Source organism: Lepidochelys kempii, chromosome 14, assembly GCF_965140265.1.
Source record: "Lepidochelys kempii isolate rLepKem1 chromosome 14, rLepKem1.hap2, whole genome shotgun sequence".
Taxonomy (NCBI): domain Eukaryota; kingdom Metazoa; phylum Chordata; order Testudines; family Cheloniidae; genus Lepidochelys; species Lepidochelys kempii.
The window spans coordinates 23,744,421-23,770,196 of NC_133269.1; the positions used below are offsets into that span (position 1 = coordinate 23,744,421).

Sequence of the window (25,776 nt, forward strand, 5' to 3'; positions counted from 1 at the left end):
TACAGTTTCTCCAAACTAAAATGGAGGCTATTACATTTTAGGTCATTCTGAAATGATATATAATGCAAATGTTTCCCCTTATCAGACCAAACCATTACTTTGTGCTTCGGATATTTTTACTTTGGTTGCTCTTAGGTAGACTTTGAAGTATGTACAGCACAGGTCTTTAGTACCCGGCTCTTTCAGTGGTAACACAGTGTGCTGCCTTTAGACCAAAATTTTGAAACCAATATCTGTTGTTTCCAGGCTAAGTAGAAACTGAAATATCAGTGAGCTTCAGTGAGCAACCACTTGTGTGCATCCTTTTGTGAAAGGTGTTGGCTTACTTCATTTCACATCTTTAATTTAGTCTGTTTCATGCTGAGTACAAAAAGGTGAGCAGGCTTCTCTGTCTAACCGTCCCTGACATCTGCTAACGATGAATGCGCAAAAACATGAACAAGATGCTGCCCACTACCATCTGGATCAGAGATTCTGAACAAGCTATTTAGACAGTATATAAAAAGACAGGCCAGTATTACAAACACTTTACACTGAGTAGGTGCTAAAATTTTTTCTCAGAGTTGGTTTCTGTTGGTACAGTATTGAACACTTTTTTTCTTTTTAAAACACTGGGAACTGAGTACAATATTTGTGTGGGTCCTCCGTAAATGTTCAGTTGTTAGTCTGGGAGACTACTCTGAATGTTTTTAGGAACTCTAGGATTCAAAGGATATACAGTTCTAAAGGAAATCTGTTTTTGAAGTGGATCATACTTTGTGCAGTCTACCTGAGGTCAAGTAACAGATCAAGAATGAGCAGGAATCAGTTTTCAACAAATCTGGTATATGTTACAATTTAAAAATAAAAGCATCTAACAGGTATTAATCAAAGTGAGTTTTAAAAAATAGTTTGTGTAATCATTGACATATGTAAGGACTAACAGAGGTGTGCGATGTCTCTCATTGTCAGTTGTTCATTCAGTCCAGGAGTTTTACTCCTCAGTGTGCTATAAATGGTAAATGATTGGAAAAAGCAGATTTATGAACACTAATTTTGTGATTACATTCCAGAGACATAATTCCACTTTTTGTTACCATCCTTTGGGGCAGGAAATAGTATCACATCTTCCAAACACTTGCTACTTCTGTGGGCTCATGGATGCAGCACAGACCTGGTTATACTAGCCAGATCTTCTAATGGGCAGTAATTTAAAAGGCTCTTTTTCAGGTCCTTAAGGTACTTGCTCCTTGTGAATTCTAAATTCGCTATCTTAAACTTCAGGAAGCTTTAAAACAATTGGGTTTTATAAATAATAGTACAGCTATGTACAGCAAATGTTGACTGGCTGTGTAAATTTGAAAATAATTAATCTTACAATTTGGTATTATTCAATTTCACTTATGCCATTTGTGTCATATTTACTCCAGCTCAGAGTACATTGAAATACCACAAATTCTGTCCAAAATCTCAAGTTAGCTATGAGAATCAACAGCTTGCTGACTGATGGTGCATGCTAAAGCACCTGCTGTCCTATATGTTTCTGGTTTATATAGAGATCATTAACCATCCTAAAGATCTAATTTACAGAAACATCTTACACAGAAATCCAAAGATTATGCATTACTTTGTCAAATTGTTTTCCCCCCTGCAAAAACAGCATATGGGCTTTACTCTGACTTCTGTGCCTAATTCATTAGCCCTGAACTTGAATTCACTTTTTTATGTTCAGTGTTTCTAACATCAGCCCACCTAAGCTCGGTCACTTTTCTATACAATAGATGCCATCTTCTCTATTCCAGTGAAGAGTGTCAACAGAGCAAGGAATCAAACAAATAAAAGGCAACGTATTTGAAGATCTTGTCACGCACCTGGGGTAAAATGATCAGAAAGGAAACAGAATCAGGGACAGTCTGACATACACATGGGTTTCATATAAGTTTGCTTTTGTGTTTGTGTGGTTTTCTTAGGGGGAGCTGGAACGTCAGCTTCTGCAGGCGAACCCCATTCTGGAATCCTTTGGGAATGCAAAGACTGTGAAAAATGACAACTCTTCCCGTTTTGTAAGTTTAAAAAAAAATCCAAAACCTGGATGGTTGTTCACAAAAATATACATTTTTACCTATTCATAGGCATAGCTCTCTGTGAGAACCTACCTTATTGGTATTGGAAGTTTCCTTTACACACTACCTTCTTGAATTCAACTGAAGTTTGTATATTGAAACTTTGAAGTCTTATTCCAATACTGTATACAGCATATTTAATTTACTAGAGATGCTATGGTTGCAATGTGGTAGGCAAACACTTGCTTTAATACAAAACTCCTAGGCTCATCTATCCCTGAGTAGACCATTGTCCTGTTTACATGAGATGCGTATTGGTAAACTTTTTCCCCAGATGGCAGTGTGTCCTGCACATAGCCTATGACACAAGGTAGTAATTACACAATAGACCTGAACTGTGGCTTATGTACAGAGTAGTTAGTGAATTACCTAACTGCATATCATTTGAAAGCCCATATCAACTATTTTATAGCTATTCCTCCCATTCCCTCACAACTTTAGACACCAAATGGTTATGACTGAATATCCAGCTTTGAGATCAACTTGGTTTAGAATTTCATGGGTTTGTCAGTCTTAAAGGGATGTCAACTTAAAAAACAAAAATCATGCTTTTGTGTGGATTTTTCACTTACTGTTGAGTAAAATCTAAGATTATGATTGAAAGACTGGAGAGCTGTCTATGCATAGAGCACTTGTGTAATCAGTTTAAAATGTTTCCCATGTCACCTTCTGTTTTTAGAGGTCTTTCAAATATCAATAGGGGAGAGGAAAAGCATTTTCTTTGGTTTTACACTTTACAAACTGGTAGGGCAACTCAAGGCATGGATAGAAACTCTTCTTAACTCTTTTTCTTAACCTCAGAATGGGGTTCCAGTTTATATATATAAACCCCAGAATGGTTAAAGAAGCTGTGCTCTTGCTAAAGTGTAACCTAAATTTTACAGAGCAAATAAAACTTTTATATCTGTCTTACAAAATCGGCAGTGAAGTTTTGAGTAAGAATTCACTTTGAACAACTTTATGGCCTTTACTGTCTTGGTTAGATCCTTTAAATAGTTCCTATCAATCAAAAGCTAGGAAGGACACCACAGAAATGCAAGTTTGAAAATTCTTAAAGCCACATTATTTACAGTAATGGTTGGTATTCAGATGTGTTGGATATAAACTTCATAATCTCAACAGATTTCAGCTGCCCAGTAATTCCATTTTATTTCATTTCTTGGATTCCTCGAAGACTACTAATTTAATGAACATACTTTTTTATGAAAGCTGTAAAGCATCTGTTTTGCACTTTTTTTCTTTAAGTTTGCATTGCCATTGTGAACATAGTCACTCAAGTGGCTCTGGCCGTATTTTTATAAAGCAGTAAGTATAATGCACTCCAGATGGTGCCTTCAGTAGTCTTCAATAATAAGGATTTAAAAGGAAATGACAGAAATTCTCCCACAAAAGGAAAATGCAGCATGAATTCTTTTATCTCTAGATTTGAAGTGTAGTGCCTTGTTACTTAGCACAAAAACCAGCAGCCTCTCCCAACTTTCTGTTATTTAATAGCAGAGAGTACTGTAGTGAGGTTGTCAGGGCTACACTCCTACAAAATATACAGTTCTTATGTTAGATAGTATACCAGGAAGTAAAATTCCAACTTCCCTATCTTTTTACCTGTTATAGTCTTTTGGTTGTAGTTTTAATCGAATTTGGGATTGCAGACCCCACAGAACAGGTTTCTTGTCATCTTTTTTGCTTGTGTATGTTGTAAACAGAACTAAACTAGTTGTCAAATTGGAAAATACATTGTGATCCATTAGCCTTTATTTGTTCACTTGGTGGTTTGATAAATTCAGTAATGCACAGCCTATCATCCAGTCACTGGTTTGAAGGTTCTGCTTTTTCAGTTATTGCTTGAATATCTGTGACTTGGGTCTTCTCATAGTATTTCTGTGTTTTCAAATTTAAGTGGCATATCTGGAATATTCTGTTCTTATAGCAGATGGTGTGGCATCTACTTGTAAGTTTCAAAAAGCTGTCACTGTAGACTTACTAGTGCGGTACAGACTCTCTAATCTGTTTTGACATAAATTAAACAAGAAGTCAGTTCATTCATCTTTTTATTCTTAACATTTCCAGAAAGCTATATATTTTTCCTAATGAAAGAAACAGATATGTTCACCATACATCATGCCTGTTACCTGTCTCAAAGTGAGCTTATTGAGTATTCTGATCTTCTGTGCAGTGATGTCTGAGACCAAACTCTGGCCGTTATCAGCTTGCACATCTTTCATACATTTTAAAATAAGCTTCAGTGCTAGATTCACAGTTGTGGAGGCTGAAGTTCTCCCAGTTTAACCACAAATTTTTATATGATTAACAGAGCACAGTGGCATATTTTTGGGAGCTTTCAAGTAAACTTAAACCTGACTAGGACATTGTTCTGTAGTACTTCTAGGCCCAGTTTTCATGCATGTGTGTCCAAAAGTTAAACCTCTGAACCCAGATTTAGACACCATTTGAGGGAGTCAACTTGAAGGTAAGGTCCCTAACTGGAGTTGCATTGTTTACTCTGTGCTATAATTCTTCCTGTAACCACTTAAATTGTACAATAGAGCAATAAGATAACTAAGCACATAAGCATGCCAGTCTGTGCATTCTTTGGACTTTCTAAGCAATCCATAATGTTTGGGGTATTGGATGGATCAAGTGATGCACTGAGGTTTTTCTCTCTAAAAGACTGATTCAGGTGTGGCTTGTGCTATGTGAATGGCAGATGCGGTATCAAAAGATTTGGTCATCTCCGTCTAGTTCCTACTTGGCACATCTCTACATTGCACTCTGTAGACATGTCCTGATACTAGGAAAATGTGTTGTATTGCCAACAAGATGGCACATCTCATTGTAAAACTAATGTAGACAAGGCAAGTGGTGGTTTCATCTTGAACAGTTGCATAGAGGTCAAACTATTCCCTATCTTGTCTAAACACTGGATTTATGAAAAGCCATCTTATTTTAAAAATTACACCTTTTTTCTTTCCCTAGTGTAGATATGACCTTGTCAGAGTGACTTGAATGGGTGCAGAGAATGAATTCACTCCACTGGAGGTGTGCCTTCAAGTCAGGATGGAGACTCGTTCAGGAGAAAGTTTATACTGCTGTTGCCAGCCTTTCAACTTCTAGCGTCTTTCATCAGCATTAAAATTAAATGACCTTTTAGGAAAAACTTTTTCATAACAATATAAAAGGTGTCTATCTGGGTTACACACTGACCTTATTTTGAGACTCTGAAAAACTGCAGTGTCTCTTTTTACAGTGCATCTCACTTTATAGTAGATTGCAACATTTTAATGGAATACAACTGAAAGTGTATGAATGATTTGAATGAATGATATCTTGCCACTATTATCTGTATTAAATACTTATCACCTATGATGCAAATGTTACCTAATACAGTAGAATTTCAGAGTTATGAACACCAGGGTTAAAAAATGACTAGTCAACCACACACCTCATTTGGAACCAAAAGTACACAATCAGGCACAGGCAAGGGTGGGCAGGGGAGAGAGGGAAAGCAAATTCACTAGAGTGTTGTGTTAAACGCAAACTACTCAAATAAAGGGAAAGCAGCATTTTTCTTCTGCATAGTAAAGTTTCAAAGCTGTGCTAAGTCAATGTTGAGTTGTAAACGTTTGAAAAAACAACCACAATGTTGTGTTCAGAGTTATGAACATTCTCCATTCCCGAGATGTTTGTAACTCTGAGGTTCTACTGTATGCCTTTTTTTAAACGAGAGAGATGTTTTAACATAAAAAACAATTTTTTTTTAAAAGTTGTCTTTCTTTTCCAGGGCAAGTTCATTAGAATTAACTTTGATGTTACGGGTTATATTGTTGGGGCCAACATTGAGACCTGTATCCTGCTTCAGCAGTGCAATGTCGGTTAAAATATGAAGTGACTCACTCAGTCTTTTGTCTCTCTAACTTTGTGTATTGCTTAGAATTCTTTGTAATACATCATTAACACATTTGCAGGAAATAACATTTGGTGAACCTAGTGACATAATTTATCATAGTGTGAATGCTTTCTTGGACTCTCAATCCTCCCTTTGATTCAAAACAGTTTATCATACTATCAAGAAGTCTGAGAATTTCCTTTTACTCTGAAATAAATTGTCACAAAATATAAGACTTTGTTTGAAATCTGCTAGATTGTGACTGTTCTGAAGGTATGACTGTGTGGTGTTTATTGGGAAAACCAATTAAGGTAAGCCAGTACTTCATAAAGTGATACTGGAAATGGCACCACCTTAATCAGCTGATCTCCGCCCTGTGTGTACCCATTGTCACAAGCACGATTTTTGTCTCGTTTGGGTCACATAGGCAGCGCATCCAGGGGGGAAGGGGAGCTGTATTTTACTCATCCGAATATACCGACAGAATTAAGTTTCAACTGCAAGGCCAACTTCTGTCCCATTTTTGTTAATTACATCTGTGCAGTGCCTTTTGTTATATGAAGTCTAATAATTCAGTTTTTGCTGAATGGTCTTGATTCCTATTTCTTCCATACTTCCAGATGATTACTTGTCTGTAGTATTCCATTTTGTTTTGTTGAAAGTTGCTCTCCTTGCATTGTAATAGAAGAGTCAGGGTGTTAATCTCAGAGTAGAGTATGATCTCTGGAGGAATGGGATTAAGGCTCAAGTGCCTAAATCAATATGGTTCTTAAATCAGGTAGGTGTTACAACTCTAAGTATCTGTAAAAATCCAGGCTTATTGTCTAAATAGCTGAGCAGAATTATTTTGTTTAGCTTTATGAAAATTGGAGAATTTCGTGTCCAGTAGAGAGAGAGAGAAGTTAGGTTTGTTCCAGATGGTATGTTACTGGGCTAAATTGATAGGTTACCTGTATCCTTTATAAAACAAAATTGTATTGCACTTCATTTCAATATAGAAAAATGAAAGGAATTAATCTGATATATGTACAGCATCCTGTATGAAGCAACCTCTCCATTTGCACAAACTTTGAAATTTAGAAAATGTTTATTTCTGTTAAACTCATTAAAGTGAGAGAAATGTGTAAACACTAACTTTAAAAAACATTTTTGAAATGACAAGTGCCATACAGAATTTTGATGTCAAAATATTTAGACCGCACTTCTTTTTGGTGGCGTTTGATGATTCAGCTATGCCGTTTTTGAAAGACCTTATTGAAAGCATGGTTTACTTTAGGATGCCAACTTGTGCATTGCAAGTGGTGGTGGTTGTTTTTACATTAGGGAAAGTCAACCAGCATCAAAGAAGTTAATTTGCTGGAATTACAAACTCAAACTTCTAATTTGACTGTGTTTTGAAACCTGTTTATATAAAGTTGCTGAGAGATTATAAAATGGAGCCCCAAAACTATTATAAGTGAGTGGGTTTAAACTAAAGCTTAAATTTCTGATTGAGACGTCTAAAGACTTGGGGTGAACTTACAAAATTGTTGAGACACCAGAATTTTCTTAAGATGAGAATAACAGTGTATATATGAATTATCAAATTTATCAAAAAAAAAATTAAAAAATGAGGAGTCCTTGTGGCACCTTAGAGACTAACCAATTTATTTGGGCATTCCGCAAATCAGTGGCCCAAAATAAATTTGTTTGTCTCTTGTACCACAAGGACTCCTCTTTGTTTTTGCTGTTACAGACTTAACACGGCTAGCACTCTGAAACCTATCAAATCTATGTTGGTTGAGCACGTCTGATGGTGTCTTCTCCCTGTCCCTCTTTCTGGACGCTTCTGAGGAATAATTGGTAACTTATTCAGTTAGACAGTATTGGGATCTTCATCCTCTCAACTAATATTACCATCATGGTGATCTTTGCCATGTTTTGGTACCTGGGGGTTTGTAACTCTGGCCTTTTTGGATCCTCAAATATGTTCTTACAGATCAGAGAAGGAGGAGGCACCAGATAATGCCAGATGACCCCTTTCCTTGCTGCAGTGTCAGTGCCCCCCATCTTATTCCTCCTACTATTTTCCCATCTCTTTTCCTTTTATCTAATAAGCATCTGCCTTAGGTGGATGGACAAATCTAAACCTAACACTCTACCAAGCTGTTCATAACAAACTAGAAAGAGTTTCCAAAGTAGCCTGATCTATGTAAAAACCTTGTCTTCAACAGACTGGTCAGGGGAAATCAGAGCAACCCAGCCACCCTTTTCCAGAGTAAAGGGGATTAAAGCGTGGTTCAGGAGGGGCTAACTGGATTATGTGCTCTATGATCTTCCACCAACTAAACTTGAATCACCAGAGAGAGAGAGAGAAGCTGCATTTTCCTGTCTCTTTTTTTAAGCTCCTTTCCCCCCTTTATGTGCATCTTTTTTGTTTTAGAAGACAACAGTGTTAGACTTTACCAGAACCTGAGAGCTACCATGTAAATTGACTGACTCCAGTGAAGGTGTTTGTCATTTAAGAGATTTTTCAAGAAAGGATTTTTCCCTCCTTAAAAAGACCTTACAACAAATATAGAAAGAGGGAGTAGGGAAAGCTTTTATAGTGAAAATTAATTCTAGTTTCTTAGTGTTCCTTTTATGTATGTGCGAGTAATGTTAGAACATTTTCTTGTTTGTGCAACAAGCAAAGCAAAGGATCTGGCAGCGGAGGCCTCAAACCCCAATTAACTACTAAATTAACATGGGGGTGAGGGGGAATTTAAGAGCTTCCTAAAAAACTCCCTATCTGATCCTCACAGTAGGCTTTTATGTCTTCTGCAAAAAACTAATAGAAAGGGAGAGATCTTGTTACAAGTATTAAAAGAATCATAATTGTTTGTCACTTCTTGAGGGTATAAATCCAGCACAGCAAGCACCAAATTTACCTGATGATAATTCTGCTTTTAATGTAACCCACTTTGTATAATTTTATGTTTTGAATTTCTCATGAAAAGATGCACAATGCAAGTTAAGATCCTTGACTATTCATGATCAGACTTGTTGGAAAAGTCTCGTGCTGTTCGTCAGGCCAAAGATGAACGAACATTTCATATCTTCTATCAACTGCTCTCTGGGGCAGGAGAACACCTAAAGTGTAAGTTACAAATCTAATCCTATCACCCTGTTCAGTTCTTATGTATTCTGAATTTGCCATTTTTAGTGCTTGAGCTGTGAAGTTCCTGTATGCCGTGGGCTTGAAAGAGTAATTAATGATCAGAGATCTGAGGTATGAAAAGAAAACAGCTGGCTTTATTCTGAAATCACTCTTCATATTGCAGCAGACTTGTTGGTTCCGCAGCTGTTGCATAACCGCAGTATTTCAGGTGAATGACTTCCAGATCACAAACTCTGGACCAGTGCAGACCAAAGGTTTTGTAGCCCCTTAATTGAGTCCCTGGCTGGCAATCAGTAAGGTAGGCTGGCAGTATTTGTTTCTTCAAGTCACAGAGTGTGTTGGCAGGAAGTGTCAAATCTGTACTGGACCACGCACTCAGACTGGGCAGAATGCCAAACAAACACAGAATAAAAGCCTGAAGAAAACCAGTCTCAGTGTAATGTTTACACTTCCATGGTGAATATCAGTTAGCTCCAGCAGTGTGGGGAGGGATAGCTCAGTGGTTTGAACATTAGCCTGCTAAACCCAGGGTTGAGAGTTCAATCTTTGAGGGAGCCATTTAGGGATCTGGGGCAAAAATTGGGGATTGATCCTGCTTTGAGCAGGGGGTTGGACTAGATGACCTTATGAGGTCCCTTCCAACCCTGATATTCTGTGATTCTATGGGGCCTCGCCTCTTCTCTGTATAGTTGTGGTAACTTGCATGTACTTACCCAAATGTGTGGCATATACCATTACTGGAAGAGTGGGTTTATACTGGACAGCTCCATCCTTAGTCACATTCCTTAAAATAAAGAACTGCTAGTATGTAGTAAAACTAAGGCTAAGATTTTGTCACATATTTTTAGTAAAAGTCAGAGAGATAATGGGCAAAAAAGAAAAATTCACTGAAGCCATGAGCTGTCTGATTTTTAATAAAAATATCTGTGACAAAATAGGGATCTGTGGGTCCCCACACAGTTGAAGCGGGGCAGCTGTGCAGGGGCTAGGAGCCGCCTGCAGCAGCTGGGGGCTGCTGGGTACCCCTGCAGCTCTGGGGGTCCCCTTCTGCCTCAGGAGCTGTAGGGTGCCCCCTATCTCCCATGTCAGCCGGGAGCTTGGGGGGTTCCCCTGCCATGGCTGGGAGTTTGAGGGTTCCCCTGCTGCCCTTGATGGCTTGGAGCTCCAGAGGCAGTGGGGTATCCCACAGCTCCCTGCCCCCACTGGTGGCAGGGGACCCTGCAGCTCCCGACCACCGCAAGCTGAAGTCAGAGGTCACTGGAAGTCACGGATTCCGTGAGTTCCGCAACCTCTGACTAAATCGTAGCTTTAAGTGTAACTATTAAACAGTGGTTGACCATGGCTATTCCAAAACAGGCAATTGGCTTCCAGTCAGCCAGTCAAGATTAATATATGTGATATATGTGATTTCAGTCACATGTGCATGCAGCTTAGCATATACTCACTTTAGGTGCACAAATACCCAGGGAGCATGGATGGATATGCATTACTGTGTGTGAATATACACATTTGAAAAATTGGTCCTATATCTGTTTCGCTTTAATGTTGAAGAGGAATCTGTGTGGTTAGGATTCCTGGGCTATCTCAACACTTTAAGTGTGTATATAAAAATCTGTTTGGACAGCCATCAGACATAGGCAGAAGGAATGTCTGTGGCCTTATCTGTACTATGGCAGTAAATGATCTAAGTTACGCTACTTAAGTTACCGTAAGTGAAGCTGACGTAGCTAGATTCACTTACCTCAGTGTCTACACCGTGTTGTGTTATCAGGAGATGCTCTCCTGCCAACTTCACCTCCCCGAGAAGAGGAGGATGAGTACAGAAATTGACGGGAGAGTGCTCTCCCATCAATTTAGCACATCTTCACCAGACCCACTAACCTGATGCTGCTGCATGGCCGGTATGAATACCTCCTCTAGAGCAGTAGTTCTCAACTTATTTACCATTGTGGGTCACATCCAATACTACCTGTATGGCCCTGAGGATATCACATGGGCTGCAGCTCTGTGCTGATTGGGTCACAAGCAGTCTGTGGGCCACAGTTTGAGAACCACTACTCTAGAGGATTGAAATTGTAATTCAAAAAGAAAAGGAGGACTTGTGGCACCTTAGAGACTAACAAATTTATTTGAGCATAAGCTTTCGTGAGCTACAGCTCACTTCATCGTAATGCAGTAACCCTTATGCAGAACAGTGTCCCGTTCATGCCCTGTGCAAGGAGCTAATCCATTTTTTACAAAGCCAGCTTGAAGCTGTTGGTAATTGGGCCTTTTTATATTAAAGATTGTGCTGGGTTCAGCACTTGAACTCATTTCTAGAGTTAAAGAAGATTTGGAGTAACTGCTTGTAATTCAGTTTATTTAAATGCTGATATAACTGGTAGTCCATTTATTTGTTAGATTTTTTTTTTTTTTAAATATTAGACTTGTGCACAAAGCTTTTACTTTTTTCCCTCCACTACAGCTGACTTGCTGCTTGAAGGATTTAACAATTACAGATTTTTGTCTAATGGCTATATCCCCATTCCTGGGCAGCAAGACAAAGATAACTTTCAGGAGACTATGGAAGCCATGCACATCATGGGCTTTTCTCATGAGGAAATCTTGTGTAAGTTAAGTCTTTTTGATTTCTGTAGTGTACTTGCTTTTTATGTAAAATTACAAAAACTAAATGAAACAAATGTTGACAACCAAACTTAAATCTAATGGAGTTTTAATGCTTTGAAAGCCTGTGGCAAACATTGTACCGCTTCAAAAACTTAAAGAAATCTTCTGATTTTTAAGCTAAAATTGACCTAGAATCAAGAAAGACTACTACATAGTGCAATAATAATTGTAAATTACTTTTTGAATTGGGCTTCAATGGGTGCCTAAGACTGGTGAGGAGGTGAATTTTATTAAGACGCAAACTTGACAAGAAAATGTTTGTATCTTTCTGTTAACACAGCAATGCTGAAGGTGGTGTCGTCAGTACTACAATTTGGTAATATTTCTTTTAAGAAGGAAAGAAACACTGATCAGGCCTCCATGCCAGAAAATACAGGTAAATTGGTCACACTGTGTGGCCTTTAATGACATTGATTGTGGTTTTCTGATTATAATTTGTTCATCAGATATTCTGAGAAGTTAGAAAGTATTTTTTTTCTTTTTTTTTTCTTTTCTGAACTTCCTCTATAAAGCTCTGCCAGAGAGAGGCCATAATTTGTAACAGTAACAGCCAGCATGGAACCACTAAAACTCTCCCATCTTCCACTCATCTTATACTCTCATCCACACAGGCATTAAAACTGCTGTCTACAGAATTCCATAAATTATTGAAGCTGTTTATAATTCTCCTAAACTTTGAACAAGCGTTTCAGCTGTAGCCTCATTAATTGCTTCTCAGCAAAGACTTAAATGTCAGGAAAAGAAAAGTGTACTTAAATCAGTGTATTTTCTTTGGTTCTTGACAGTCATTACGTTGCCAGTGAAAAGAATCCTGGAGCCAAGGGCAACTTCCTTAGTGAAATGGCTGAATTTAAGAAGTACTGTATTTAAACACTTATTTCTGAAATGACAGGGTAGTGTGACTATGATTTATTTTTACATTTTAATACTTCAGAGTGCAGTCAGTATTTGGTAGATGTGCTTAAAAAAAGAGACCGTCCCTTAGGCACTTCTAAGAATTTTCAGACTACTAGTTTAACCAGTATTTGGTCATTCTAAATCCTCTCTAAGAAAATAACATCTTTACAGTAGTTTAAAACTCAGCTTTGGTTAACTGCAAAGTGTTTAGCTGTTTTCCTATCTAAAAATTAGCTTTGATTTCAATAAAGCAGTAAGACACAGAAGCAACTACAGCTTCTTGCATAAGTCCTGATGTGTTGTGGTTTGTGATTATAGATGGGCACTTCTAACCTCTGTATTAGGAGTATCTTCAGTTAATTTTTATCACCTCTCCACTTTCTGGATATCAAAAGTGTTGAATGATAAAACAAATGTTGCAGAAAAGCTGGCTCAGATCTAAAATTTGTTTCATAACCTGAGCATCTGCTGCTGTTGCTCGTTTTTATCAATTTTTATATTTAGTACCCTAACATTCTTTGAGGGAGAAAGTGGAAGTGGGAGAGTTCTGAAATTTGCTGAGAACTTCATAGGCACTGAAGAACAAATGAAGCTTTATATGAAGAATGTTGTTAATTGACTTATTATGCAATGACCTAAAGCAATAAAATCCTGTCCAGAAACTTCAAGATGGTTATTGTCTCTTAGGGCTTGTCTACACTTCAGCTGCACAGCTGAAGTGCTTTAGGGGTTCTCCCACTGTCAGTGTAGGTGCTCCGCCTCCCATAGAGGTGGTTGTTCTCCTGTGGACTTAATGCTGTCTACACTGGGGTTTAGGTCTGTTTAACTGGTGGATTTTTCACACCCCTGAGCAACATCGTTATACTGAAATTTAACAGCCTTTTTTGGTTCAGGAAGCCTAATAACCTCTGAGTTGTTATAGCTGTAGTGAGCTGTACTGAAACAACTAATATATCCTCAGAACTTAGGGATTAAAATAATGCTTCGTAGATTTGGTGACAATTTGACAGTTATAGGGGAAGAATTCAAGACTGAGATATTCTTTTAATTTGGGCATCAAATGATCTATTTCTAGTGTACACTAATCATGTCTCCACTACAGAACAAAGTTGTTCTTGTGTCTCTCTATATAGTTTTGCACAATAAAAATGTGGTCGTTCTACATTAATAGTCACCAATAGATTATAAAAATACAAGCGAAATACAATTAAACAGCCAAAGAAAACAGTCCGTAAGCAGATGCAACATAATAAAACTATCATAAATTACCTGCCTTTCTATGCAGCATCTCACATATTTCACAGGTAAAACAGAATCATAATATGCCTAGCTCCGTCAGAGGGACACTTAGCAGATAAGATTCCAAACCTGAAAGGCCATGTCTTGCTCTTGGACAAAGCAGGAAGTTTTCACGTAGGAGGATGGTGGGCAAGACCAATATCCACTCTTGTGATCCCCAGTACAGTGCACCTTTCCCCCCCCCCCCCCCAGTGGCAAAAAGCTCAATTATTTTGCAGTTTTCAGAAACTGAAGAAGAGTCCTGCATCCTGTCCCTCTTTAATAAATAACCCTACTAACTTGGTAGTGCAATGGCTAGTGCTAGCCACTGCTATGTGGGTGACCCAAGCTTTAACTTTTGCTCTATGTGCTATCAGAGGCCTGAAGTCCTGAAAGGTGTCAGTTCCTGGAGGTGAAAAAATTGATTGCATTGGTTGATAGACTTCTCCAGCTAACTGAGAATGCAGGTCTGTCCTGAACAGTGGCTGTATCCTGTAAAACTGGTCATAGCTGTTTGTTTTAGTGACAAATAGCTGTATTGGCTCTGTAAAGTTAAGGAAGATTCTGTTCCTTCATGTGGATCTTCCAGCAGAACCTTTTATTTGGGTATAATCGGTTACCTCTGGGCAACACACTGAAAGCAGTCTATGACTATGGGACTACTTTGGTAGGTACTCTGGTGATAATGCAAGAGATGGAAAGAAAACAGTGTGAGTTTGCAGCATTTGCAATTCAATAAGGAACAAATTTGATCAGGATATACTGAGGATCACTGAACAGGAACCCCACAATTAAATTCAAAGCACTTTTTTTCTCAAAGAGGAACAGTACATACTGGCTTCAGAGAGGAGAAGTTGTCCTGTCTAAACCTGTTTAGCTGAAAGGAATGGGTCCTTTGAGGGTGCTGGGGATTTTAAAAACACCCCTCCCCCCCACCTCCACCTCCACATCCCCTTAGAGGAATCTTAAAGGATTAAGAGAATTCTTGAAAAGACTGAGGAGGAAAACAAACTTTCATTTTCTTCAGGAAGTCCGATTGCTCAGGACAAGTACTGTGGGTATGTTTTAACCTCCCACTGGTTGCAGTTCCTTCTCTCTCAACGTGAATCAGGCTAAAAATATGGTAGAACAGTCTTGTCAATTGACAAGAATCTATTCATCAAGCTTACAGCTACAGGTTCTCCCTTGCATGTCACTAGAAATGTCAATACATACATCCTCTCAGAAATGTAACCCAAATCCTCTAAAACCTTGAGATTAACCTCTCTTCAGAATCCAAACTGTCCATGTGATTCTAGAGTTCGTTCAATGTGTGTTACTCATCACGTTGTCTAGCTTGTAATAAAATACCATACCCAGAGACAACTAAAAAAGTGAGTTTTAGGTATTTTGGGGAGGAATGGAGCTTACGGGAAGGGGGGGGGGGAATTGCAAGAACATCGCTGCAAAGTGGACAGTATATTTAGACTTCTAGAGATGGATAATGCTGCTGCTAACTCTTGGTATCTGAGTAATGACAAAGGAGAAATAAGTGGGGGAGGTGTGAAGGAGTAACATTTTTTTATAAGCCACCCTTTCCACAGATACCAGATGAATATGCTGTAAGATGCAAATTCCTGGTGAATGTAGCTGTTCCTTTTCTTAGGGAAATTTGTGGGTACATGAGAGAGAATAGACAAACTTTAGATGCTGGCAGGGAGGCTCTTGAAACAATAAATCTTGTCTCTTAAATACCAATTTAATTTCATTTTTATTTTAAAGTTTGAGTGACTTTCATGCCATAAAAATATCAAGCCAAAGTGAGTTGTGGCTACTCAGTCTTGGGAGAGCAGGACTCGTCCTTAAAATGCCTAAGTATTGACTCGTGGGTGTCTAGCTCTAGCCACCCACATTTGTGTTTTCTAACTATTGTTTAGCATGTTGTACTCAAAGTCCATTTCCTCCTGTCTTACAGTAGAGCGAAAGCATAATGCCGAATTTTTGATGTTCTCGTTGTTGCCACATGGAGGAGTACATGACCAAGCACAGAATCCAGGGCTTTGGGGCTGGGAAATACCATCTTCAGTACTAGATTGTCCCAGAAAGAGGGTTCCCCTTTCTTTTTAACAGACTAAATTGAAGGATGCCAAATCATCATATTGGAAAGATGAGAGGGACTAAAAAATTCATTTGCTAGATGTCCTTCTGAGAAAGCTTAGAAGCTGGCACACTTGAGAAAAACACTTAGCCCCAGAGCTAAAAATATCTAATGTGTGTCAGATTCATTTTTAGAAATCTTAAGTCACAAAAACACCCAACCTATTAATAGAAAATGTATAGGGAAGAGGATTGACATTGAAAGAAAATAAAGTAGAAATAATGTAGGTTTTGCCAAACCAGGAAAGGTCAGTGGTCCATCCAGTGTGATATTCTGCTTCCAGCATTCTTGTACCAGTTGCTTTAGGTAAAAGCACTCTGACACTGTTTCAGTGATGTGGCCTCAGACCAAAATCCCATAGCAATGCATTGGCTGGCATGCCTGCCTGCACTGCAGCATAGCAGTTTCTCTAAGCAGCCATAGGTCTACACTACAGTGTGTAGCTCTGCTTGAGCTAGTGCACTAAAAATAGAAGGGTAGCCAAGGGTAGTGTGGGTGGCAGCTTGGGCTGGCCACCAAAGTGTATGCCCAGGGGGTCTGGGCAGGCTTGTCGTCCAGCATATGTCTGTCTACCCAAACTGGGATGCACATTCCTAGCTGCAGTGGAGACATACCCTTATTGGCATCTGGCATATTCTATCAAAAGAATGAATGAGCTTTCATCAAAACCAACAATATTCAGCTCCAGTGCTTCCTAGGAATTTCCTGAACTAACCTGGGATTTGCTATACTAAATTAACAGGGATTCACTAATGTGTTTATATGATTACCACAGGTTCTGGGGTTCCTTATAGACACTAGTTGTAATAGGTTTATTTTTCACAAGGTTGATGCTGCTTCTGATTTCGGCATTGAGTAGTTGCTAAAAATCGTTGAGTTATCAACGGCTTGTTTCCTTAATGTTCTGGCTGGCCTGGAGAGTTTGGGGGTATTTAAGTGAATAACTTTATTACTTTCAGTTGCACAGAAACTCTGCCATCTACTGGGAATGAATGTAATGGAATTTACTCGAGCTATACTTACGCCACGCATTAAAGTTGGCAGAGACTACGTTCAGAAAGCCCAGACCAAAGAACAAGTAAGTTTTTTGATGTATAAAAATAAAATGAAGCTACAATTCATCCAAGGTAACTTTTCAGATGCAGTTAGTAAACTATGTTGATGCTAGTTTCTGTTCTGTTCCTTGTTACATCTTACTCTGTGTTTTTTGTATTTTCTTGCATGGCAAAAAACAAGACTGTATAGAGAGCAAGAACTTCTTTCCTTTCCTTGGCCTTTAGCTGATCTTGATTCTAATGTTGTTTGACATATCAAATGTAGAAAAGCAGTCTTAATTTTTGTTGACAATAGAATTGAACTTTATTTTTAATCAAATCATGTAGTATTTCTGCTGACTGTTTTCTTTCCTCAGTGGTATTAACTGCATTAAACTTGTTCAGTTCCCTTAACAGTTGTTTGTGATAACATCCATCTCCTTGTTCTTTTGATGACTCCTCGAGAATAAATAAATGTTTAATATGTTTTGATTTTCAGGCAGACTTTGCAGTGGAAGCCTTGGCAAAAGCCACTTATGAACGCCTCTTCCGCTGGCTTGTTCACCGCATTAATAAAGCTCTGGATAGGACCAAACGACAGGGAGCTTCTTTCATTGGCATTCTGGATATCGCTGGATTTGAAATCTTTGAGGTTTGCTAAAGAGCCAGTTATGGAAAACTAATTTATAGCTTTAAATTCTGTTTTCTATCTATCTATCACTATGTTCGTACCCTTACTGCTGACAATCCCAAATTGTAAAGTACTGTAAAGCAATTTGTTGCGAGAATGCTGTAAAGATTATATGAAGCATTTGATTAGTTTTGCAATGTATAAAGGTTCTGGCTACCCTAAATTACAATCCCAAATGTTTAAAGCCACAGTCTCTCTTCTAATCTGAGTTAAACACTCATGCGTGACCATTTATTCTGCAGCTGTGGATTTCTCCTGTAATATAGCAGTCTAGAGTGTACTACAGATAAGAATAACATCTCGTGGGTGAATTGAACTCATGTTTTATATACTAATTTCAGACCAAATCGCATCTTTCATTTATTGGATGTTAGGAAACTCTCCCTTAATAAAATCAGAAATTTGCCCTACCGGTACTACTTGCAAATGTAACAGAGGACATTTCATAAGATTATAAATTCTGCCATTGAGGTGGTATTCTAATTCGTGAAATATTTTGCAGCTGAACTCTTTTGAGCAACTTTGTATCAACTATACCAATGAGAAGTTGCAGCAGTTGTTCAACCACACCATGTTTATCCTGGAACAAGAAGAGTACCAGCGGGAAGGCATAGAATGGAACTTTATTGATTTTGGACTGGATCTGCAACCCTGCATTGATTTAATAGAAAGGCCTGTACGTTTCTTTCATTTCTTGTGGATTTCTGGGACCAGGTACCAGGCTATCTTATGGAACAGTCCCAAGAATTGGATTAACTTGAATATGTGACCACTGAGGACTGAATCCCATTATTTTTATATTAATTTTAGTCTAAGTATCCTGTACTCACTGGAGTAATCCTGTGTCCATTTGTGTGTGAGCCTATCTGCATACACATAGTGCACTGTTCTAGTCGTATGGGACTAAATACTTTGACTTACTGTTTATGTTGTTTCTGATGCCAACCAAGTCCTCATTGCTCTTATCTTCAAGCCTAACCATGTGATGGTATTATGGGTGCCTAATGTGGTGGCTCAACCAGAAAGCTCTTGAAGATTTAGGGTGAAATCCTTGCCCCTTTTGAAGTCAATGGTAAAATTCCCATCAACTTCAGTGGGACCAGAATTTCACCCTATAAATCTGCCTTGTGTTTGAGTGGGTCTTCTAAGACTGCAGCCTTTGGGAAACTGTTTTCTCAATGCACTTAGCTAAAGGATCCTGTCAGTTGCCCAGTCTCTGGGAACAGTAGACCACTCCAATCAACTACAGATAGCATGAGGAGCTGCTTAAGAGTCCAGAAAAAGAGCACCAATCTTGAGTGGCTATTCCCGCTTCCCCACTCCACCCCCCAGATCTGGGCTGAAGTTTATCCTGAAGTCCTCTGAATGACAGATAATTAAAATGTCACAATATACGCTTGTTTTGAGTTACGGCATCATTATGTAACATCTCTCTAGCATCTTCCTTACTGGAAATGCAATACCGAGCTAAGGGATTCCTCCCCTCCATTTAAGAAAATATTTTTTTTTTCCCCAGAACCCAGTTTTGCAGGCTATGACAGATGTGCAAAAAGAAGGATCAGTGGCATAATGATGGTTATGACCAGCGTTTTCATCTGAGTCCATTTTCATACTTTTTTTTCCAAATTTTGAGCTGTAATTGTTGTGAAGTTAATTCTTTCACACATTTTAATACACTGTTGCTGCATGTAATGCTATACTTGTATCCAGAGCAGCAAAAATCCAGCAAACCAGTTCTGTCTTTAAAAGTTAGTTTGCGGGGAGAGAAATCTTTGCAAAGATCTTCACTTTGAATGTGCAGTTCCAGAAAGAGGATCCAAATTCTGTCTCCTTGGAATAAAGAGCTTTGCCTGCCATAAAGTGTGAGGGAAGAAATGTGCATATTTTCACTATACAAAATATTTAGCATGAAATATTCTAAGACTTATGTTTAGTGGGTTTTAAGAGCCAAACATTGGTACCTCCTCAGTCTTCCTATAAATGAATTTACATGGGCACATGATGTCATGGAATGGTCTCAGATCGCCGTATCTTGTAAAATGTGGAGACTTGCAAATTCACAATGAATTGTTTTAAAGTGTAAATTTTTATAAATCAGTTCCTCTACTGTTAGGTTTTTTTTCTTAGACTTGCGTGTAGCAATCTGTTTCCCTTGGAAAAGATTACTGATGCCCTCAAACCAATCCCCACCAGTAAAATGAAAATAGTTGTTCCCTGCCTCATATGGATGCTGAGGATAAATACGCTAAACATTGTGAGGTATTCAGATACAGTGGTAAGGGGGATGTATAAAACCCTTAGATAACTAGGTAGAACTTTGCAGTTCACATAAGGCTTTTATTGACAAGCATTTGAGTTCTGTAATTCTACTGTTGTACACAAAGAAGTATGAGATTACTGTAGAACTGAGGATGTTTTTCAGGATGTGCAGTATGTGTACATAGTCTAAAATGGAATGGACTTCCTCGAACTCATTAGTCTCTTAAATTTGTCATTGGTGAAGTGTATTTAAATAAAATGGGACTTGAGCAAATGAAATCTCAAACTTCACACATTCCCTCCAGAAACAGGTTTGTTTTTTTTTTTTTTCTGGAGTGTAATGGGTTGGTGTATAAGATTTTTAGAAGGACTTAATTAAAAGTATGAAACCAGATGTTGAGATAAATTCTTGTTTAAATACACTGTTTGTTTTATTAGGCAAACCCACCTGGTGTACTGGCTTTGCTGGATGAAGAATGTTGGTTCCCTAAAGCTACTGACAAGACATTTGTGGAAAAATTGGTCCAAGAACAAGGAACCCACTCCAAATTCCAAAAACCACGGCAGCTAAAGGACAAGGCTGACTTCTGCATTATTCATTATGCAGGGAAGGTATGGATTGTATGTTGAACAATTTGAACTATTGTGTTATAAATAGACTAGTTTCAGCAAAATCTGCTAAAGCTTTAGCAATGATATTCAGCTATGTGCATGCAAACTCGGCTGTAGGAACAGTTTAGTTTTCTTTTTGTTAAAAAGATATTTGAGAGAGCTTTTACTGAAATCCCGATTGCTGGATCAGAACTTACAGTGGCGGAGCTGTAAGAAGATATTAAACAGATTTGCTTGAAGAGATTTAAGCTTTACAAATAATAAACTAAAAAGGGCTTTTGGTTCAGAAACCTCTTATGATTGCATCATTTCTATTTGTGGTAAAGTTGATTGCATAGTAGGTGGATCTTTTTTTATAGGGTTTCTCATTAAAAGAATTTAATTATTAAAATTGGCACTCTTAAAAGGTTTCAGATTTGACAGCTTTTCAAATCAGTCCTCTATATTAGAATAGGTTCAGCAGGGCAGTGGCAATACCAGCTTCCTCTTCTTTGTTCCTCCAAAAGGAATATATCTTTTGAAAGAATCCTTTTAGGGCTAAGGCCTGGGCTACACTGTGGGGAGGGCGGTGGGTTTCGAACTAAGATATGCAACTTGCTGAAGTCTAAGTATTTTAGTTCGACTTTCCTGGCCATCCTCACGGCAGTGAGTCAACCATGGCAGCTCCCCCGTCGATTCAGTTTACTCCTCCTGCCGAGGTGGAGTACAGGTGTCGATTCAGGGATCGATTTATCACGTCTAGACGAGATGCGATGAACCGATCCCCGATAGATCGATCACTACCCACCGATTCTACGGGTGGTGAATGCATACCCTAAGAATGTATTTCAGTCATCATTAATCATTCCATTTTTGCTTCCCCTGCTGAGACTCTAACTGGCCCAGTTGTGATGTGGACAGTTGTTCATCAGGAAGTGGCTTTTTTTATCTGTATGTATTACCTACTGGATCTTCCATGGTCCAGACTTGAACCAGTGCCATTGAATTTTTCTGTTTTATACTTAACTGTTCTAGAATTCGTGCTTCTACTGGATTTGGGCTCCTCAGGCTAAATGAAAGCATTCCTCTTAGAGTGGATGCTCTCGACTCTTTTTTTTTTTTTCTTTTTTTTCCCCCTCCCATTACCATGACCAGTGATTCAGCTGTTTTTATGGTTATTCTCATCTGTATGGCACACACAGTAACTATGATCAACCTCTGGATGGATTTTACATTCATATGTGCACAGGAAACTCCCTGCTCATGTTGACAAGGAAGTTTAAATAACATACTCTTTTTTTTTTTTTTTTTTTTTTAAATCATGGACCAGTAAATGTCCCAGGAACCGGGCCTAAGTTTGACATAAGATCAGATACCCTGTCTTCTCATTCTGCTTCACTTTAAAACTTCCCTTCTAAAAGAATTGTGCTCCAAAACAAAATTGTAAAAAACTAATGCATTTCCATACCCATTAAAACTTTCTTCCTTAAAGGAAAACTCTTACCTTGTATAGCTAAACAAACCCATATATTTATCTTATCAGAATATAAAGTGAAATTTCAAATTGGTAACTTCGAAATACTGACACCTGTCACTTTTTCACAGTTCCCACAACTGAATTGTGCTTGTGTGTCTGAGCGCTCAAGTTTTACCGATACGTCACAGCAGGAGGGCCAGTATGATAAAGAAAACAAATGTAAATAGAGAAATTTGGAATAATTTAGTATCTGCCTTCGTGGCAGGAGGCAGTCCAATATTTCTTGCTGTGAAGAGTTGTCCACTTGTGTTATGGAGAAGAACAATCCAATTTAGACTGGCTTGGCCACTTCTGTGATACAGGCACTGTTGTGCAAATTTTTGTGGCAGGTGGAGGTGCTTAAAAAAACTTAGGAAATGTGTGTTGTCATGCAGTTCTACCAAAATTGAAACTCTTTGCGAAATCATGTTCATTTAAGCAAAATGTCATTTTGGAGGAAAAGAAGAGGGGGAAAAGTCTGACCTTGTCAGTGTCCTGTTTCAGCACTGTCAGTGGCATTTTTTGCTTTTTCCCCTTTTAAAGGACTTTTTGTTTTGAAACTCTTTATTTTGTATTATAACGTATAAAATAAAAAGTTAAAACCTTTACATTTTTGTCAAAACATTTTGATCTAAATATTTTTTTCATATTTTTCAGATAATTTCAAAACTTTCAGGTTCCATTCCAAATCAAAACAAAAACCTCAAAATCCTTCACAAAATGGTGTTTCTATCTCCGCACAGCCCTACTGGTCAGGTTCCTGTTAACTTCACTTGCTGTCTAACTGTGAGTTAGACCAGAGGTTTCCAACCTGTGTTGTGTGCTCTTCTGAGAGCTGGTTGCTCATATGGGTGCTGGCTGTTCTTTGTTTCTAGATGCAATTATGTTAGAATACACAAAGTACTTTTTGTAGTTTTACCCACCGTGATGTTAAATGATCACGTATATGATGGGGTGGACGACTAAACAATCTCTGTATTAAAATGGGATGTGCACACTATGAAAAGCTTGAGAGCGCTGAATTTATACTTGTCATCCTCATGGTTGGCAAAATCTTGGAGGTATTAAGTCCTTTGTCGGAGACTGATATCTCACTTTGAGCTGATGCCAAATTTTTAAAGGTGTCTAGGCACTTAGCTACCATTATAAAGTAAATATTTTTGAAATTCTGGGCTTGAAATATTAATTGTAGAAAACTTCAGTATTCAGCTGCTGAGCTGTATTTCTAATATCACCCCAGAGTATTCTGCAAGACTATCAAGATAGAAGAAGCTTTGTTTGTTTTCAGTATTATTAAATAACAGTTCGTTGTCTAATTGCAGTAGTCATCCAAATCTAAAAGTATCAGTTATTTGCAACAGATCCTTAATTTACTCATCTTTGTAATTTAGCTGCATTAGTTAGAATCTTCTTATTTTACATGAGTTGTTTTGACATTTCCACAGTAAAGCTTCTGCTTGAAAATAACTTGTTTGAAAATGTTTTACCCATCATTGGTACAAGCAGCAAAGCTTGGCTGTCTCATCAGCAGAAGTTGGTCCAATGAAAGATACTGCCTCCCCCACCTTGTCTCTCTAGGCAGCAAATAAGATGAATAAAATGGGGGTGAAAGCAAAACTTTCTTTTTTGTAAAAAGAAGAGACTAACAAATATGTTAGAGACTAACAAATTTATTTGAGCATAAGCTTTCGTGAGCTACAGCTCACTTCATCAATTGCATTCAGTAGCTCACGAAAGCTTATGCTCAAATTTGTTAGTGCCACAGGTACTCCTGTTCTTTTTGCGAATACAGACTAACACAGCTGCTACTCTAAATGTCACAAAAAAGAAAGGTTTCAAAGTTTAAAACTGCAGTTGATAGCACTTTGTGCTAACAAAGGAGAAACAGACTGACACTGTCAGCCACATAAACATCAATAGGACACAAAAGGCATTTTAACACTTTTTCTTGAAAGAATAGAAGAGGGAAATTCAGAGAACACTGTTTAAAGGATCATGTATCAGAGGGTTTGCCACTTTTACAGATCCAGACTAAGAGTCCTGTGGCACCTTATAGACTAACAGACGTATTTGAGCATAAGCTTTCGTGGGTGAATACCCACTTCGTCAGGTGCATCCGATGAAGTGGATATTCACCCACGAAAGCTTATGCTCCAATATGTCTGTTAGTCTATAAGGTGTCACAGGACTCCTTTTCCTGTTTTAAAGGATGTTTTCTTGGGAAATAGCTTTTTGAAAACCGTAGTTAAAACAGAAAACAAAACCCAAGTTAGCAGTGTCCCAATAACTCACCACATGTACCTTTGCTTGCTTCTTTATAGGTAGACTACAAGGCAGATGAGTGGCTGATGAAGAACATGGATCCTCTGAATGACAATGTGGCTACCCTTTTGCATCAGTCTTCTGACAAATTTGTTGCAGAGCTTTGGAAGGATGGTAAGAAAATATACTGCGACTAAGTGCAGATTTCATCATCATCTGAGATGTAATCTTGTTTGGATGAGTGTTTTGTTTACACTCTTTCCTGGTCCATAGCTGAAAATAATAGCAGCTTAATCCCGATAAGCTAGCCCTGATTAAACAGCCAAAACTATAAGCAGAGGGAGCTGGTTTGTTCCCTAGACCCTGAATTCAGTCCCTTGCACATGTACCATCCCTTAATTTAGCTGCTTTTTCAAAGCATTGCTGTGTATTGACAATTGCTCTGAGAGTCCTATCTGAAAGTCTTTGGAGTTAATCAGTTTCAGACTTGCTATAAAAAGCAGCAGGAGGGGCCACTTCTGGTGGTGCTGCTGCTTAACAATGCTGTTTTCATGAAATCAGATCTTACTGGGCTTCATGTCTGTAATGTGTGCAATATGTCTGTATCTTTTTCAAGCAAATTACAATTAATTAGCATATTAAAACATTGTAAAAAGTATTATTCCCATGGATTTGACCTTGCCATTTAGCTAATTATCTGCACATCAGCTAACATATCATCTTTCACAACTTCCACTAAAATAATGTAAAAAGCACAGTTAACCATGGAAACACTTTGCAAGAGCTGTTTGTTTTTTATTTATTTATTTATGTTTACACTCACTCCAGTGTATTATGCTACATTTTCATATTTGGGAGCATGCCATTGTCTGTTTTTTGATACAGAAGACACCTGAGCAATAGGCTTAGTATTGAGTTTCCCATATGATTTATGGGATGAAGAACGCTTAATGATTTGTGATTCAGCTACAGAGAGCAGTTTTATGAAGTATATTTTACTCTGAAATCTGTCTTAGGAAAAAGGCTTTTGTTTTTGTTTTTTTCTCAAGTAAATCCACTTCCCCTAAAAACACACATCAGTCCTAATACTCAAAACTTGAATCTAAGGATTACTGAAATGTGCATGGAATATGTGTGGTCTAGTTGCTTTTGTAGCACAATTTAAAGTTTGCTTGCGATTGTTAAAATGTGTTCTGTGTACTAACTAAGTGTCTTGTGTATCTGCTCTTCTGTCTTTCTGTTTTTGCTGTTTCTCTACCTTAGAGATTCAGAATATTCAGAGAGCATCTTTCTATGACAATATTACTGGTCTTCATGATG

At 38.2% G+C, this 25,776-nt stretch overlaps 1 protein-coding gene across 3 annotated transcripts in view; it reads left to right on the plus strand.

The window, feature by feature from the left end:
* The window catches only part of MYH10 (myosin heavy chain 10), a 144,743-nt gene that overhangs the window by 74,124 nt on the left and 44,843 nt on the right, over positions 1 to 25,776 (plus strand). For all 3 annotated transcript variants that reach the window (XM_073310850.1, XM_073310851.1, XM_073310852.1), the window contains 10 exons: positions 1,950 to 2,042; positions 5,881 to 5,944; positions 9,005 to 9,103; positions 11,589 to 11,732; positions 12,072 to 12,167; positions 17,063 to 17,181; positions 17,637 to 17,789; positions 18,331 to 18,504; positions 20,526 to 20,699; positions 24,516 to 24,630. In XM_073310850.1, coding sequence (XP_073166951.1) covers positions 1,950 to 2,042; positions 5,881 to 5,944; positions 9,005 to 9,103; positions 11,589 to 11,732; positions 12,072 to 12,167; positions 17,063 to 17,181; positions 17,637 to 17,789; positions 18,331 to 18,504; positions 20,526 to 20,699; positions 24,516 to 24,630 — 1,231 coding nt within the window. The remainder of the gene's footprint in view (positions 1 to 1,949; positions 2,043 to 5,880; positions 5,945 to 9,004; positions 9,104 to 11,588; positions 11,733 to 12,071; positions 12,168 to 17,062; positions 17,182 to 17,636; positions 17,790 to 18,330; positions 18,505 to 20,525; positions 20,700 to 24,515; positions 24,631 to 25,776) is intronic.